This window comes from Nuphar pumila, chromosome 17 (assembly GCF_984573655.1).
Source record: "Nuphar pumila chromosome 17, dmNupPumi1.hap1.1, whole genome shotgun sequence".
Classification (NCBI taxonomy): domain Eukaryota; kingdom Viridiplantae; phylum Streptophyta; class Magnoliopsida; order Nymphaeales; family Nymphaeaceae; genus Nuphar; species Nuphar pumila.
The window spans coordinates 6,173,922-6,192,854 of NC_143265.1; the positions used below are offsets into that span (position 1 = coordinate 6,173,922).

General features: G+C 37.4%; 1 protein-coding gene across 4 annotated transcripts; it reads left to right on the plus strand.

Moving 5' to 3' along the window:
* Positions 1 to 14,163: 14,163 nt before the first annotated feature.
* On the plus strand, positions 14,164 to 18,854 carry LOC149811458 (plant/protein). 4 transcript variants are annotated; one of them, XM_089993091.1, is made up of 8 exons: positions 14,164 to 14,305; positions 14,457 to 14,497; positions 16,029 to 16,086; positions 16,847 to 16,940; positions 18,102 to 18,186; positions 18,283 to 18,348; positions 18,474 to 18,579; positions 18,715 to 18,854. In XM_089993091.1, the coding sequence occupies exons 1-7, from the start codon at positions 14,218 to 14,220 to the stop codon at positions 18,570 to 18,572; spliced, it is 531 nt and encodes a 176-aa protein (XP_089849217.1). In that variant the 5' UTR covers positions 14,164 to 14,217; the 3' UTR covers positions 18,573 to 18,579; positions 18,715 to 18,854. The 4 variants fall into 4 exon arrangements, with proteins under 4 accessions (XP_089849217.1, XP_089849216.1, XP_089849218.1 ...); XM_089993090.1 differs by having other exon boundaries at positions 18,474 to 18,854; XM_089993092.1 differs by lacking the exon at positions 18,283 to 18,348 and having other exon boundaries at positions 18,474 to 18,854.
* The last annotated feature ends 79 nt before the right edge of the window (positions 18,855 to 18,933 follow it).

Sequence of the window (18,933 nt, forward strand, 5' to 3'; positions counted from 1 at the left end):
TTTTTTGTTTTTTTTTTTCTTTCTTTTTTTTGTATTAAATCTTTGCTTAGATTAGGTTAGCGTAAATAATTTATAGCATAATATGTACATAATATATTAAGTATAATGTTGGGCCACATGGGTTGGTCAACCCCCATGGGGTTGAGCCCTTTCTAAGTTTGAATTTTCAAACAAACTTGCTTTGGCAAGCAAGTTTGACTCTCTCTCTCTCTCTCTCTCTCTCTCTCTCTCTCTCTATATATATATATATATATATATATATATATATATATATATATATATATATATTCTTTTCTTTCTTTCATTTTCCCATGCACTTACTATTCTTTCCTACCTTATTCCAGCCATCCCCCTCCTAGAATCATCTAGGAGGGGACGCCCCTCTCATGGAAGGCTTTTATGTGAGAAAATGATAAGTTTTGACTTGCAAGCTTGGTTTTGATTTTTGGTAAGTTTCAAGGTAACTTGATTTTAAAGTTTGACTTTTACTTTAATTTTTTTTAAGTTAAAATAGAGTGTCACAAAGGATTGCTGACCCCAACTATTTGGGATGAAGGCATTGTTATTCATTCATTCATTCATTAAGTCCAATTTTTCATTTCACTTAATTAATTTCTAATTAATTAAATTATAATTTGGATTTCAATTCTTTCAAAAACTAAAATTTAGAATTAAGTGAAATGACACTAAATAAAATTTAAATTAGGTTCAAATGTAGGTGCATGTCATCTTATTGAAACTTTAGATAAATATTAGTTATTTATTATATATTTATCTTTGCTAAAGATTTTTTAATTCTTCAAAAATAATTTCTAAAAAAAAGAATTCAATAGGGTCGATGAGACCCTTTGGGTGTGTGAGTGTATTTTCTGCACTTAGAATTTTTTTCTAAGTCTTACATACCCTATAGCATAACACTCAACTCAAATTATCATTTTTACTTTATCACAGATAAAGAAAATTGCAAAAACTTATAAAAATTTCTCAAAACATTATGTGTATTACATCCACCCCCCCTAAAAAAAAGAATCATCCTCGAAATTTGGTTAAGGTTACATACTTAATGGGTGTAGATGTTTGCTTTCATATCCACTTTTGGCTCTCATGTACACTCTTCAAGTCCATGGTGCTGCCATCGAACCTTTACTAACGAAATTATCTTATGTCGTAGCACCTGTTGTTGTTAATCTACTATCTCAATTGAGCGTTCTTCGAATGTGAGATCCTTCTACACCTCTACCTCGTCGTACTGAATAACATGTGTCGAATCTGGCATATACCTCCTCAACATCAACACATGGAAGACATCATGGATGTTCAAAAACTAAAGCGAGAGTGCTAGTCTATAAGTCGTGCCTTCGATTTTCTCGATGATAAGGAATGGTCCTACATACCTCAGACTCAACCTTCCTTTCTTGCCAAACCGAAACACGCTCTTAGTTGGTAATACCTTGATGAATACATGATCTCCCACTTCGAATGTGACTTCCTGGTGCTTCAGATCTGCATAGCTTTTCTGACAGCTCTGAGCGGTAAAAAGTCTCTTCTGAATCAACTGCACCTGATCTATATGGTGCTGCAAAACTATTGGTAACTCAATAGCTTAATCACCAACCTCATTTCAACATACCGGAGATCTACAGGGCCATCTGTATAATGCCTTGTATGGAGTCATGCCGATACTCGAGTGATAATTGTTATTGTAGGCAAATTAAGCAAGTTTCAAATGTTTGCGCTAGTCGTCCTTCCACTCTAAAGCACAAGATTGCAACATATCCTCTAAGGTTTGGATAGTCCTCTTTGACTGTTCGTCCGTCCACAGGTGAAACGTCGTACTAAACTTAACCTTTGTCTCCAAAGCTTTCTGCAGTTGACACAAAAGTTTGACATAAATGATCATGCATACATTTTGCATTTTATTCATATTATTTTCTGCATGATTCAGTGGAAAATCTCCTTAAAAACCTATTTTTATTGTTAGTTTCGAGAAACCGCATTTAATTGAATTTTGTCAGAAAATCATATTTTTCAAAGTTTTCATTGCATTTTTAGCATTTTTATTAGATTTAGAATTTCTTAATTATAGTTTAGTTAGCTTAAGTTTGTATTAGCTAATTTTTAATTAGTGTAGAAAGTTTTATTTTTTAGAAAAACACGTTTTTAAGAGGAGACCTGTTTTGAAAATCGAAAATTATTTTGGATTCCTTTTAAAAACTTTGTTTTTAACCTAATTAGGCCTATAAACAGTAGTTTAGAGGGCTGGGAAAAACGTCTTTCCAGCAGCCCCCTTTGCCTCCCTTGCCTCTTGCCTCCATCTTCCCTTCCTCCTTCTTCTTCTCCATAGCCGATTTCTTCTTCTTCTCTACTTCTACTACTTCTTCCTCTTCTTATGCTTTATTTCATCTATCTTCTAATCCTTGTCTTCATCGGATCTTTTAATTGTCATCATCAGGGTAGCGTGGATGCAGCTGAATTGACCACCTTCTTCTTCCCAATCAGTCCGTCGGAGGTGATCTGCAAGGTGAGCTTCTTCCCCCCTTTTTCATTACGTTTTTGCATATGGATTACAAGTTTTTTTGTTCTTTTCGCATGAATATATTTGGTTTAATATCACATATAGAATAGTTTTCTATATCATTGTTGCGTAGTTGTTTTCCATAGTTTAATTATACGTAGGTTAGTGTGCATACAGTAGCGTTAATTAAATTCAGTTGAATTTTTAGTGTTAACATTTTTGTTAATCAGGTCAGTCTGGTCATTTTAATCATTAAATTCAGCATGAAGCAACAACATATGGTGTCTTGTAGTGAGTCATGCTTTTAGTTGTGCGCAATCAATTTGTTTTTTGGTTCAGCGTTTTGTCTTTTTAGGTTATGTGTTTTGTTTTATTTACTTTGTGTTGACGCTAGCAATGAAACAACAAAAGACGTTGTAGCTACCATCAATACAACGACGTCTTTTGTTGTTTAATATCAAAGCATTGTTTTTAATTAGGTTGTGTATTTAGATTGGGTTATTGAGTTTTCTTCCCTAGTTTTGGTTCATACCATTACCGTTAGTTTCTTTTATTTGGGTTAGCAATTACATGATTAACTGAGGTTAATTGATTAATTAAATTCATGTAGGTTAGTAATGGTGAGTTCATTAGCCATGATTTATGTCATGAGTCGTGCATTGCTATAAGAATTATTTATTTCATTTGACTCAACATTAGCTTGGTTGCATTAGTCATTGGTTACAGTCGTGATTTTGTGTTAGTATTTTCTTTCATAGGTGATTCAGCTATTTTCATTCATGTTGCGTAATACTTGGTTCAACTTAATGTGATTACTTTAGTTTAGTTTAACCATACTTAATTAGATTTTTCACATTCTAAGGTCATTCATGCTTTTTATATATTAGAAATCACTGCTTTGCTTTGAGTCTACGTGCACGTAGTTAGATCATTAGTTAGTTTGTTAGAAGTTAGATCTTGAATTCTTGTTAGTTAAATTGTTTGGCTATTTTGTCATTATGTGCTTCAGTTGTTCATAGTTAGTTCATCTTAATTGTTAATTTATGTTAGTTCATTTAGGTGTTTGTGATTTTTCTTCATATTTTCCTTCGACTTTCTTGTAGATTTTTTATTTCTGCTTCGTGTTTTGTTTTTATGTTTTGCAGGGAACGATCAGACGTGTGGTGAAGCCCTTTTCGTGCCCTTGAAGTACCCTCTGAGGTCCCATCAAGCCCTCAAAAGTGCCCTCAGGGAGCGCTCAGAGGGCAAAAGAAAACACGCATTACCTATTCCATTGTGGAAACAAAAAGTGAGAAGGACAAAGGGAAGCAAATCAATTCAAAGGGACTACAAGCCTCAAGCACTGAAGACACTTTTGCTTTTATTTTTTAGAATAGACTTTATTTTATTCAATTCAATTCATCGGGTTTGTAATAAGGTCGTTTTATTCTTTTCTTCGTTTAAGCCCTCTGCGTAGGGCAATACTCTTTAGTTATTCATTTATTTAATTAATTCTTTTTTTATTTTTGCAATAAAGAGTAGCGTAGTTGTGTATTTAAATACAAGTATCTCTCGTTCCCTGAGTTTGACCCGAACTCCACCACTCGTGCGAGTCAGTTTTTATATCTTTTGTGTCATGCTTTCACTCGATTTCATTAAAAAAATATTGTTTTAAAAAGTGTTCATAAAACTCACACCAGTAAACCTTGGAACTCTGTCTGAAATGATCGAGACAGGTACTCCATACAACCTAAAGATCTCATCAACATAAAAATCTACCAGACCCTCCAATGTTTGATTTGCCCTGGTCGGTAGGAGGTGTGCCAACTTTGTAAGGCGATCCACGATGACCCATATTGTATCATACTGGTGTTGTGTCCTAGGTAGACCAACCATGAAGTCCATGGTAATGCCTTCCCACTTCGACTGCAAGATCTCAATCGTCTGCAAAGTGCCGCCAGGTATCTGATGCTCTATTTTGACCTGCTGGCAAACCAAGCATCTCGATATGTACTCGGTAATGTCCCTCTTCATGTCGTTCCATCAGTAGTTTCTCTGTAGCTCCATATACATCTTAGTGCTACTCGAATGTATAGTGAACCTGGTTTGATGTGTTTCATCTAGTAGCTCTCTCCTCAACTGTTAATCTGTTGGTACCCATAGCCTCTGGTTATACCAAATGCTTCCATCTTCTTCCACAAGTTGGGTTGTCTCATCCTGCTTGCACGCTGCAAAAATCTTCAAGAATCTTGGATCATCTTTTTGCTGAGCAATGATCCGGTCCATAAGCTCAGTCCTCACAGCTAAGCTGACAATCTAGATGCGACCTAAGTCTATGTCAAATGGTCTCCAGTCGATCAGCTCCTCAAGTAGCCTCCACTCGTTATAGTTCAAGCTCGCAACAATCCCTGCTTTTCTGCTTAATGCATCAGCCACTACGTTGGCCTTCCCTGGTTGGTAAGATATAGAGAAATCGTAGTCTTTTAAGAACTCTAACTACCGCCTCTACCTCATGTTGAGATCTTTCTCCGAGAAAATATATTTGAGGCTCTTATGGTCAAAGAAAATCTCAAACTGCTCTTTGTACAAGTAGTGTCGCCAAACTTTAAGTGTAAAGGCCATTGCTGCAAGTTTCAGGTCGTATGTACGATAATTCCACTCATGCACTTTTAGTTAGCATGAGGTGTATGCGATGACTTTGCCATGCTGCATCAATACGCATCCAAGTCTTGTACCCGATGCATCACTGTAGACTATAAAGCCTCCATATTCTGAAGGCAAGGTGAGCACTGGGGTTGTAGTAAGCCTCTTCTTCAGCTCTTGAAAGCTTTCTTCACACTGTTGTGTCTATAGAAACTTTATTCTTTTGCAAAGTAGCTTTGTCAACAGTGTCACGATCTTCGAGAAGTCCTGAATAAACCTCATGTACTATCCTACAAGTCTAAGGAAACTACGAATGTTCGACACACTCTTAGGTTCTTTTCAGTGTTAGTCTACTTCCACCTTATCCCAAAACATAAGATTCAAACAGATTAAGATGGAGACCCAAATAAAGTTTTCCTCAAAATCTAATTGTCAAGGTGCATTACCTTAGTAGGGTCCACTGACACCCTGCCTTTAGAGATCACCTGTCCCAAAAACATGACCTGCTCCAACCAGAACTCACACTTAGAGAACTTAGCATACAATTGATGTTGTCTAAGTCTCTCGAGGACAATCCTCAAGTGCTCTTTGTGGTCTTCGTCGCTCTCTGAGTAGATCAATATGGCATCGCTAAACACGATCATGAACAAATCTAGGTAGGGTCGAAAGATTTGATTCATCATATCCATGAATGTTGTTGGAGCATTGGTTAGCCCAAAGGGCATCACCAAGAACTCTTAATGATCATACCGTGTCCTGAAAGTTATCTTCTGCACATTTGATTATTTGATACCCAATTGGTGATAACCTGATCAAAGATCTATCTTTAAGAATACCTTAGCATCTCAAAGTTGATCAAACAAGTCATTGATCCGTGAAAGGGGATATTTGTTTTTGATCGTCACATGGTTCAACATGCGATAGTCAATGCACATGCGCATTGACTCGGCGTTCTTCTTGACGAACAATACTAGAGCACTCCATGGTGAAACGCTCAGCCGAATAAATCTTATATCCATCAGTTCTTGCAGCTGCTTCTTCAGTTCATCTAATTCTGCAGGAGCTGCGATAAGGAGTTTTAGATATTGGGGTCGTACCGGGCACCAACTCTATAGTGAAATCAACCTTTCTTGCAGGCAGTATGCCTGGCAAATCATTTGAAAAAACATTTGTGAACTCACAAACCATGTCCAAGTCTTTCTATGTGTTAGGGTCTATCAAAAAAACACTGGCCCAAAAGGCCTCACAACCCTTCTTTATGCATTGTTGTGCCTTTATCGCTGAGATCATCCTTCTTTTGCTTTCTTTTTTCATCGTATTGTACTCAAGTACAGGTTGATCACGGTGAGTAAACCGTATATATCGCTCACGATATATCATACAAGCATAGTGCCCATACTTTCAATCTATGTCAAGAATTACATTGTAGTCCACCATGTCTAATAAGATCAGATTGGCAGAGAGGTTATGCCTTGAGATGATCACTTCTACATTGGGTAAATAGGTACGTGCGATGGATCGACCGCTCGATGGTGTGATAATTTCCAGAATATAACCCAATGTGATATGAGTAATATCAAGTAACTTTGCAAACCGTGTAGATATAAAAGAGTTTGTGGCACCCGTATCAAATAAAACTTTGACATCAAATATTGCGATGGAGATAATACCTTTGATACCGTTTGCATCATCTTACAACTCCTCTACAGAAGTCGTGTAAACTTTGTCAGTCGCTCACCTGTGTCCCTGAGCCAAGGATTGTTGCTGGGGATGCTGAGGTTGCTACTACTGTTGTTGCCCTCGAGGTGAGGTGTTTGCTCCTTCCTGAGTCAAGCTCTTAGGATAATTCTTGATGAAGTGTCTCATCTCTCCACACATCAGGCAAGCTCCTTATGCCCTATGCAAACTTCGGCGTGTGTCTTCTTGTAGAAAGAACGCATCATGGTCGTCTGTTGTGGTTCGCTGGTACCACCCTACTGCATCCTGGCCTTCTTCGCAGGCGGTGCTCTACTCATCTTGGTTGTGGGTTTAGGGGCTTTATTTTCATTGCTCTTCGACTTGTCGAACCTCTTAGGTTGAGTCTTCCTCGAAGACTCTCAATCGTCCTGTGACACGAGAGTTTGTTGTTACTAATTGTTTGGGGTTAACTTTGGTCATAAAAAGAATTTTATTTTATTTTTTCACATGAAGCATAGTAGCCATCTCGATAGCCTGGTTGAGGTTCTAAGGTCGACTAGTTAGCACTCGGGTCCTTAACTCGTCTCGCAACCCAAGAGCATACTTCTTTGTTCGTGCCGCATCAGTCGTGTAAGTATTCAGGTAATATTTCTCAAGGTATCATAATTGTGTAGTGTACTTTGTCACCTTCATGCTACTCCGTTTGAGATCCAAGAACTCATGTATCTTGCAATCCTGAGTGTACTAGAGAAAGTAGGTGTCAAGGAACACCTCTGAAAATCGCATCCATGTGAGTGCCCATCGCTCCTCTTGTGAGTATCGCACCTCTCATGCAGTCTCCCACCAACTCTTAGTGTCGCCATGGAGTCAGTAGGTGGCGAAGACTATCTGTCTCTTGGCAAAAATCTCGAGGATGTTAAAGATCTCGCCAATGGTGCGAACCCACTCTTGAGCTGCATCTGGGTCCTCTTTCCAAGTGATGGCTAGTGAACTCAGCTCCATGAAGTGTTTATACGATGCTCCCTGGTTCGCAGCAGTTAGCGTCGCATTGCCATCAGGTTGATGGTCGTTCTTATGTAATTACCCCTATTATTAGCGAGGTTCTGGCATGTGACAGTAAGCGTGGTGAGGGATTCCAAGAGGAAGTCCCTCTGGGCAGTCCAACCTAATGGCTATCGTGCGACCACCTACGATAAAATTAATCGAATTAAACTTTGAAATTTTGCATGAATAAAATATTGTTTTAGATTTCCCTACTAGGTATATATGTTCTGAATTTGTAATACTTTATAAAATGAAAGTAACTAAGAACATGGTTTTCATAACAGAGCATAAAAATATACAAAGTGGAACATACTCACAGTGATGTCGGTTAGTTGGATAGGATTTGAGCCAATATTTTCTTTCTGCTCTGATACCAAGTTGTAACACCCCAAATTTTTGAATCCTAAAAATCATGAAATTATTTTTTTGAAATACTTTTATAAAATTGCAGCAAAATTTTTACACGGGACAAAAACTTGGCACATTACTTTTCGATCACATTCATATCCATACATGTGTTTAATTCGGAAAATTAAATATTTATAAATCAAATAAAAGTTCATTATATCTTTAAATTTAATAATAATTATCCATTTGAAATTTAAATCAAATTATCAGTCTTGAGCATTTTAAAATGCTCGCAGTCCAAAAAATACTCAAAGGTTGAGAAAGGCTTGGCTCAGTCCCCGTCGCAACCTCCCACCATCGTATGTGAATTCACTCGCTACCTAAAAGCATTTAAAATCAATAGGGTCAGACAAATAATGTCTCAGTAGGGTAAAGCTATTCAGAACACAAAAATTAAATCAATTAAGTAGGAACTACTTCAATTTTTCATACATTCAATAAGATTAAATACAACACATGTATAAGCATCAATTTCTAATATATCATTCAGGCATACATTTGTGAAAGTGCATTCAATCAGTCATCCACTTAAACATGAATATATTTAAAGATGCATGAACAGTAAAAAAAATGCATGCACTTACCATTGCAGGAGTTGATTTTATGCATGAGTCATTTATTATCTTTAATTATATTTTCTTTCTTACACGATGCATGTCATGTCTATCTAATGTACAATCATTTAAGTTCCATGACAAAAATAGAAAAAATCATGTTAATTGTTACAGTGCCTTCGCATGAATATTAACTACAACTTCTAACTAAAATTTGCAGGAAAATAATTAGATATTACACATATTTTTTAAAAACTACTGATTTTATTTGTGACAAAATAGATGGCATGCATACATAGCTTTTTTGTTTTTAATTCAAAAATTTGGCTACTTTTGGGGGTGAATCGATTTCTTCTAGGGGAAATTGAAATAAACCCCTTTTTATTAAGTCCAATATAAATTCTTTCACAAATCCCCTTTTTAATTTCTTTTATCAAAAGTTTAAATTTGGTCCACAAACTCAATTTTAGAAAATCAATTTTTAGAGAAGTTTTTTTTTAAAACCCTCTCTATCTTATATTTTGATAATCCTACGCCAAATCCACGTGTAGGAGGTATGGTATAGGATATGTCCTTATGAAAAATCAGAAGAACTCATGCCTATGAGTTTCGATTTATATGTAGAGAATAGAACCCCCTACCTCTTTTATGAAATTGACTCCTATGCTTGCGAAATCGAACTTCGGACACGAACTGGCTGCCCAACATGTTTGGTGACCTTGCCAACAAACTCTTTCCACTCCTCACACGCACATGGATGCTGTCCTTATTGGGCCAAGAGGGAATACACAAGTGATACGTAGTAAAGAAAGGAGGAGGAGAGGGGAATCAATGAAGCAAAGAAGAAAAGAGAGCAAAAGGGGGAGAAAATCCTCAAAGTAGCAAATACGGGGGGCGTGAGCCCCTCTCATGCTTTAATAGAATTAAGATGAGGTCAAGGGTTGAGTAAATCTCAGCCCTTGATCTCAATTAGGGCTTCCTTTTTATTTCTCTCTTCTTTTCCACCTTTCTTTTCTTTTCTTTTCTTTTTTGTATTAAATTTTTGCTTAGATTAGCTTAGGGTATATGATTTATAGCATAATATGTACATAATATATTAAGTATAATGTGGTGCCACATGGGCTGCTCAACCCCCATGGGGTTGAGCCTTTTTTAAGTTTGAATTTTCAAACTTGCTTGCTTAGCAAGTAAGTTTGACTATATATATATATGTGTGTGTGTGTGTGTGTGTGTGTGTTCTTTTCTTTTCTTTTCCCATACACTTACTATTCTTTCCTACCTTATTCCTGCCATCTCCCATCTAGATGGGACGCCCCTCTCATGAAAGGCTTCTATGTGAGAAAAATAGTAAGTTTTGACTTGCAAGCTTGGTTTTGGTTTTTGGTAAGTTTCAATGTAACTTGATTTTAAAGTTTGATTTTTACTTAAAAAAAATTAAGTTAAAATGGGGACGGCCCACCTATGGAATCCTATTGTTTTATTAAATTCAATTAAATCACAATTTTTATTTCACTTAATTAATTTTTAACTAATTAAATTATAATTTGGATTTCAATTCTTTCAAAAACTAAAATTTAGAATTAAATGAAATGACACTAAATGAAATTTAAATTAGGTTCAAATGTAGGTGCATGTTCTCTTATTGAAATTTGAATATATATTAATTATTTATTATATATTTGTCTTCGCTAAAGATTTTTGAATTCTTCAAAAATAATTTCTGAAAAAAAGAATTCACTAGGGTTGATGAAACCCTTTGGGTGTGTGAGTGCATTTTCTACACTTAGAATTTTTTTTTAAATCCTATATACCCTATAGCATAACACTCAACTCAAATTATCATTTTTATTTTATCACACGTAAAGGAAATTGCAAAAATTTACAAAAATTCATCAAAAAATCATGTGTATTACAACAAGCATGTCCAAAAACATATATTGGGCCAAACTGGCCTAGGCAAGGTTGTGTTTGGCACCAACGGTGGCTCTGTTTGTCTGGTAGGATCTGATAGTGCACGTCACCTTGTGTTGGAACATTGCAGGTTTAAAACCCAATGGTATAGTGTAACTGGTTCACTACAAGAAAATTGTTAATTAGCGACGAAAATTTGCGACGAATTTTTTTTGTCGCAAATTTGCGACAGATTAGCTAGAGAAAACTTTCTTCATGAATCCGTCGCTAATTAGGGACGGATTAGCGATGAAAGTTTTTCATCGCTAAACCGTCGCTACTTATTGACGGATTAGCGACACCAATTTTTTTGTCGCTAATTATCAATATAAGAAAATATTTTAGCGACGGATTTAGCGAGGGAATTTTTCTGCCGCTAATCCGTCGCTAATTAGCGACGGAAAAATTCCCTCACGAAATCCGTCGCTAATTTTTGATTTAAACCGAGCGCGAAATTTTCCCTCTCCTCATTCAAAATTTAAACTGACCTCGCTCGATTTAAACCGACTTTGGATACTGAAGCAAGGAAACGAGAGAGAGAGAGAGAGAAACTAACCCGGCTTCAGACTCATCGGTCTCGTCGGCGACGAGGAACTCCACAACGCCAAGTCGGAGACGAGAGAAGAGGATGAGAGGGAGCTCGTGATCGGCCTTCCTCTTGGGGTGGTTGGAGCGCTCGACCTCCTCGGCACCGAAAGCCGCCTTATAGAAGGCGACGACATCGGCCGCCCTCGGTGCCTGAACTACGAGCTTCAGCCTGAGCGTCGAGAACTTCGCAGCGGATTTGTCGTTGTTCTTTGCTCTGCTCCCGTTCTGGTGCTCCCCTCCTTCCTGCGCCATCTCTCACTTGTAGAAGGCGACGACATCGGCCGCCCTCGGCGCCTGAACCACGAGCTTCAGCCTGAGCATCAAGAACTTCGCAGCGGATTCACTGCAGTTCTCTGCTCCGCTCCCGTTCTGGTGCTCCCCTCCTTCCTGCGCCATCTCTCACTTTCCCCTTCCCCTGAATGCACGAAATGAAGAGGTAAAGCGAATGCAGGAAAATGAAGAAGAGGTAAAGCGAATGCAGGAAAATGAAGAAGAAAAAAATACGAACTAAGCAAACGCTGGTTCATAGAGGACAGCGACGCCGGAGAGCACGTTACTTAGCGACAAATTTTTTTTTATTTTGTTTTTTAAATTTAGTGACGGATTAGCGACGGATAATGTCTGTCGCTAATCTATCGCAAATTAGCGACGAAAGTAACGACATATAAGGTTTTTCGCTAATTAGCGAGCAAAAATTCGTGATGGACGCTATCCATTGCTAATCTGTCATTAATCCGTCGTTAAACAGTTTAGTGATGACTTAGTGACGGATTATCGATGGATAGCATCTGTCGCTAATCCACGATTTTCTTGTGGTGGTTGGGGTCTGCCTTACCCCAGCTTACCTTTAAAAAAAAAAGTGGTGTTTGGCTATCAGTTTTGGCTTTGGATGGTCGTGGGATAGGTTTTTGATTGAGCTGCAACATGCTGATGAGTAACGGTTGAACCATCCAATTCCAACATATGAACTGGGTGGGGTTGTCGCCCTGTTGGTATGTGGACCAGATCATTCTTGGGAAAAATCTAGCAAGGATATTTCCCATGATAAAATAAAATTTTCATTTGAGAAGATTCTGAGGCATATAAAAGTTTAAGGGCCTGTTTGGAATCTCGGCGCTGGGATGGGTGTTTATGCATTTGGTGTTCTCGAGGCAAAACTTTGGTCAAACACCCATGCGGCCCCGTTTGGAATCTCGGTGCTAGGGTGAAGCGTTTCTCCTTTGTATTTACACTAGAGGATGGATTTGGCAGATACCACCTTCTAGAGGTGGCAGTTGGCACTTCCTCAAATGCATAAACTCCATAAACGCCCATCCCAGCTACCGATCCCAAACAGGCCCTAAATGTAACCAACGAGGTTCAACTTGTTTGGTAGGAACAGTTAGTGCACATTACCTTGTGTTGTTCGTTGCAAGTTCAAAACCCAATGGTATGAGTTGTATAACCGGTGGGGTCTGCCTAACCCCAACTTTATTAGTAAAAAAAATGTGTAAAAAAAATGTTTAAACATACAACAACAACAACGCCTTCATCCCAAACAATTGGGGTGGGCGATATGAACCAAAAAGAAAATCATTTTGGGCCCTCCACATGAATCCTTCTCCTCCAATCATTTCTATCCAATGTCATGTCCTAGAAAGACAAAAGTAAGAAAGACATGAAAAATATTTAGTGTATATAAAAACTTAAATATAAAAGTAAAAAGCCTATAAATAAATATGTAAAAGATAAACAGGAAAAAGAATTATTGTGTTTACATGAGAGGTGTTCCGGATTGTTGACTATCTAAATCATTGCTGTGACCAAGTTTTCTTGCTAGGTGCATGGCAGAATTTTACCACCACCAGAAGATGGCGCAGTCTTGAAATTGACTGAGTTTTTCAATGCAAAATTGATAAAAAAAATACGGGTTTACCCGGTATGATCCGGGTTTGGTTCATGTAGTTCTTATTGGGTCAGGATATGGATTTTCTTACAGTGGACCCGATCAGACCCAGGTTCAGACCCTACTCAAAAACATGGTCCAAGTCTGGTTCCACCTGGATCCCAACCAAACTGGACCCGATCAGACCCAGGTTCAGATCCTACTCAAAAACATGGTCCAAGTCTGGTTCCACCTGGATCCCAACCAAACTGGACCCGTTGACACACCTAGTAATAATGGTTGGTGTCATGATGGTCGTTTCAATAGTGGACATATATGATATCTCTAATGAAGAGAGGGCTTCTGTATAAAAATAAAATTCCTATAAATAAAAATGTGAAAAATCGAAACACAAGAAATAATGTTTTATTGAAAGAGTTACTAGTCATTCATTTTGTTAGAAAATTTTGTATTAATTTAATTGTTCTTAGTGATGATCCTAATACAACCTAAAGTCAAATTGATACTTCAATTATGCCTCTTTTGATCACTAATGGCACAACCTAAAGTCTAATTGATACTTAGTGATGATCCTAATACAACCTAAAGTCAAATTAATACTTAGTGATCAAAAGGGCATTGAGAGAGAGCTATCTAGCTTCCAAGAGAACTCTCAATAAGCTCCTGATTACACAGATTTAAGATTTAAGATCTCATGTCCGAGGTCATGCAATGTAATCAAAAGCACCCCCAAGCAACGGAAAATTCCTAGTTTTGAAGGTAGGGAAGGAAGGAGAGAAGATCAGACGATCTTTACCGTCCATTGCTTCATCTCACAAGGACCTCATGGTCCTTATGTACATTGTGGACGGTGAGGATTCTAAAAGTGATTTTGCAGATCTGTTGATCTGCTCTCGAAAGAAGGGGCCAATCCCACCCAATTCCAACGTTTGCCAAACTGCCTGGGGTCGGCTCTGTTGGGTGCCCATCAAACCATGGCGTCACTTCAGACGACGGGGATGCTCTCAAGGGACCAACTCCTTCACCTCTTCCGCCAGTTCGCCCTCCTCACTTCCAAACCCGGTATTTCATTGAAACACCACCCACACACCCAACCATCTCTCTCTCTCTCTCTCTCTCTCTCTCTCTCTCTCTCTCTCTCTCTCTCTCTCTCTGTGTGTGTGTGTGTGTTCATTCAGTCCCATCAATTTGTTTTCTATCTCTTTGAATTCAGATGTGAAGAAACGAATCAAGGACGCAATCGAGGATAAACAGGTAAAGCCCTTTTGTCTCTTGGACCTATTTACGTATGCCCGTTTTGTTTTCCTGTGGTTCGTCTTTTTCTTTTTCTTTTCAGGGGGGGTGAAATCTTTGCTAAATTTTTCGTTTTACCTCGTGAATTTTGTATTGAATATGCGGCATATCGGAATGTGGATTGTTTCCGTTTGCTTAATTGTGGCATAGCCTCGTTGGGTTTCTTTTTCTCAAGAAAATAAAAAGAGACCTGTTCTTGGTTTCTTTAATTTTTGTTGGTTTTGAAATTAATGGGTGCATGCGTTTTCTATGTTCATTGCATAAGTTAGGGGTCCTAATCCAAATGCGTATTGGTTATATACAAAAAAAGAAACGCTTTTTCTTTGGAGCAATTGAGTTGAAGTGAGTAGGACTGGATTGCATTCACGTTGGCAATGCAGTTTGGTGTTGGTTTCGATGATATATTGCTTCTCGTGTTTGTGAAATGCCCTATGCATAGCACAATGCGGTTATGGTTCTTTAATGCACTCATTATCTCTGTTCTGGTTATTGAATATTTGAACGTATCCATTTCATGTTTGTTCAGACCAGCCTTTATATATCCTGAAGCCTGATTTTGATGAAAAGTCTGAAATGTGATGCTTGCCACAGTGTTTTGTTGGTTGAGCCTGTTTGATTTTGTGTAGGCACTAGTTAGAGTTCATGATTTAAGTTGTAATAGCGGCTTGATGTAGTGGGTTCATGATTATTCTGGTGAGTCGAAGATGTTGAAGTGGTCAGAGAAAGATGTGATTGTTGCTGCAGTTTTATATGATTGGGAAATTTTGAAACCTGTACTAAATATGGGCTGTTTCTTTACGTGAAATGTATAGCTTATTACCCAAAAAAGAAAAGGAACAAGAGGAAACAGCTTTCTTATTAGTTTAGGAATACCATTTCCCCCACCCCTAACTCCCCTGTCCCCCCTTTTTTCCCTTTTTGCTGTAACATGGATACCACTGGTCAAAACAAACTTACAATTCCAGGGAATCAGTTTTCATTGCGACGAAAACTAGGATGCCACGTTTAGCCAGGCACTGACTAGGTCCTTGTTTCATTCATGAGTAAAGGAAAGAAGGATTTCCCATTGCGTCACTTTCCTTTGCTTGGAGGTGGTCTCTGTTGGGGATTTAGCTGGGGCTGTTTTCTTTGTTGTATCATCTGGTTTAGTGCACTTATCTGTGAGTTTGACAGTCCCATTGGCCCAGAAACTTGTCAAGCTCAGGCATTGACTTATTAGGTTCACATGCGACCTGTGACCTATTGGATTAAGCCACTATTTAATGGGTTTCCAAGGACAATCTATGTTCTTTTGAAAAATATCAGAAAAAAATTAATAATCGTAGAACACACTTTTCTTGGGGATCTGTAGTTGATATTAATAGTTGAGTTTGTTTACTATGCTCTTTTTGTATAACTATTATTCCTGGGATCCTGGTTTTTATCAGCTGGATTTCTTAAAAATTAAATATTATTTCTTTCTGAAATATTGACAAGTTTGTAACATGAGCAGGAAGCAGTTGCTGTAACCACAGCATTACAGGAGGAGATTTTCCTCAATATGGGAGTTGGTAAGTAAATAAGCAAGTGCATTTCATGAAAGAGTTCTTTATTGTGATCTCTTAGTGTTGCTTTTTTCCTGTCAAACTCTTCTCTTTGAGCAACCTCTGATAATGATTGCTAGTTACATATGTATGTTAAATTTTACAGTAAATGGAGTATTTATTTATGTTAATTGTACTTTAGTATGCTAAGATCGTCTGCAAAATATGATATGAACCATCTCATTGCTTCCATGATCATTCTAAGGTCCTTCATATGAATGACCCAGTTTTGTCTTTAGCAGAAAACAAATGGCCCAGGTACTTTATGGATATGCAAAGAAAAATTCTGTCTGCATGCACTAGAATGTGTTGCTTCTCATCCTATAACCTGTGGGAGTATTTTGCCAATTGAGGTGCTTTGACTCACATGTTGATAAGTTCGTAGTTACCCATCCTAATGAAGTGTTTGGTTTGCAAGGGCACTGGTTTGAGTTTGGTAGTTTGTCTCAATGTTTGTGAAAGATCCCCAATCATGTTTTCTATAGTTCAAAGCCTTCTGTTGGAAGTAGTAATAATGCCAAATTTGGTTTGAAGGTGGATGTACATCACTGACTCACTGTCTTTCTACATTGCAACTGCCTTGAAATCTTATGCTTGGTACTGTCACTTTCTCATCATGGGGCTTGAGCTAGTTTGTGGTTATCTGTACTTTCTAGTTCTACATGCAAGTTGCATTAACTAGAATAGATATAGACTGCATGATTTATTATTTAGCATTTTCTTGCAGATCCCAGGTTTGGCATTTCTTGCTTGGGAAAAGTAAATATGGTTTATGAGAATGACCATAACCTAATGATACAGTTCTATGGATTTGTTGCAAAGTAAGTTTCGGCTTATTTCTCGGTAGATTTTGTGGCATGGTTTTGCTTTGTGGAGTACTGGAATTTAAAAAATAATACCAATTGGAGTATTTAACTGTCATTATTCATTTTTGTTTCCTGTACTTTGTATGAAATTTTTTTCATATATGGTTGTGTGCTATGTTGCTTTAGGTCCTTGAATTGTGGTATTATAAAAATTTAAAAGATCTTTTGAATCTGGAGTACCTCAACATGTTTGCTTCTTTCATGATTTACAGTTGTATTATTTGAGTTTTTGACTGGGTTATATGGAATCATTGTAGAATATTCTTTATGTATAAGAAAATTAGCTGATTCTATTTGTAGTGTATGTTATTGGAGCATTTGCAATTAAGCCTGCTAGGCAACATAACATTTTTTAACTTCTGGTGAGATGCGAACAAAAAAAAGCCACATGGCTTATAATCTTAAAATGTTTTATATGTCCTGCATTCTTTTGCTTGATTTATAATAATGCTAGTTATTATTATTAATGATTTTACTGCTAGTGTTGTATTGTTACTTGTGGGCAGGAGATCCTGCATTACCTCTCCTAGACTTCTTTATTGCCTGCTCTCTCTCTCTCTCTCTCTCTCTCTCTCTCTCTATATATATATATATATATATATATATATATATATATATATCACACTCATGCACCCTTTCCAGCCACCCTGTAGCTGAAGATGCTCTGATGGGCAACGTATCACATCAATTCAAGTCATGACTGGAGATGTATATTTTTTATGGCCATGCTGTCTGGAAAAACCAATCTGAAGCTACAAACATGTTTGAACATACTAGGCCTCAAGGTCATATTATCTGCATTCTTTTATTTATTATCAGCATGTACATTATCCCCATTGGCCACACCAGAACATTTGACCATGTTAAATTATTACTTGACTTGCCTATGCCATTTATCGTCCAGATTATGCTGAACAAAGGCAACTTGCATAACAATCTGGCAAGGTGTATAATTGATGAGAAAAGCTTTTTTTCCTTTCATCATCAACTTTTATCATTCAAATATTTTTCTGGTGTTTCCTTCAGAAATTTTTCCTTGAAAAAGAATTTTACTTAAAAGTTTTTATTTTCTGATCTTGTGATTCAAGACTAGTGTTTCCTGCTTTCTGAATGCAGGGAAGAATCAGCTTGTGATGAAGCTGAGCTGGAACCTGATGAGTTTGCAGAAAAAATGCACAGTCAACAGAACCTTCAGGAACAGGTTGGCATTTTAATCTCTTCTCTTTTTTCTATTAATTCATTGTTCACTACCAGGCATCAGAATGAAGTAGTGAGAGTGTTAAGCTATCCTTCTCAGCAACTGGAGATGCTTAAACACATGCGTAAATTTCCAACAGATGAGCAGTCGTTCATGCTCGAGATGGTTAGTTCATAGTCCCACATGTTCTCTCCTTACAATATGCAAGATCTAACTACTACATGTTTCATGATCACGTTTTTCATATTGAATGTAGCATTTGATGATCTTCTTAAGTACTTAATTTTCAGCTTCGTCACCAAATGGAGCATGCAAATTTTGACAACCAAGCAGCAGTTTTAACAGCAGAACAAATTCAGGAGATCGTTCAGAGTAGAAGATGTGTGTAGGTTGACGGTATTTATCTATGCAGCAAATGTGGTGTAATGCTGTTTATGTATATACGTATTGTCATCTCCAGCAATATGTTTGGGTTATAACATTTAAAAACTGATGAAGAATGATCTTTCTTATTGTATACTTCTCTTTCAGATTTGATTGACTCACCAAGCCTTGAGGGAAAAAGGAAAGCACATGAACTTCTTCATTGTAGAAAGATTATTTATGTTCTATATGAATGTATTAGGAATTTGGGATACATTGATAATGCCTAAATTTCATTGGTGCAAAAACTTAGTGAGTTTTTGGGGATGCACGTCAGGTTTGGTCAGAATATCTAAATTTGAAAAAAAATGGAAAACCAACCACACG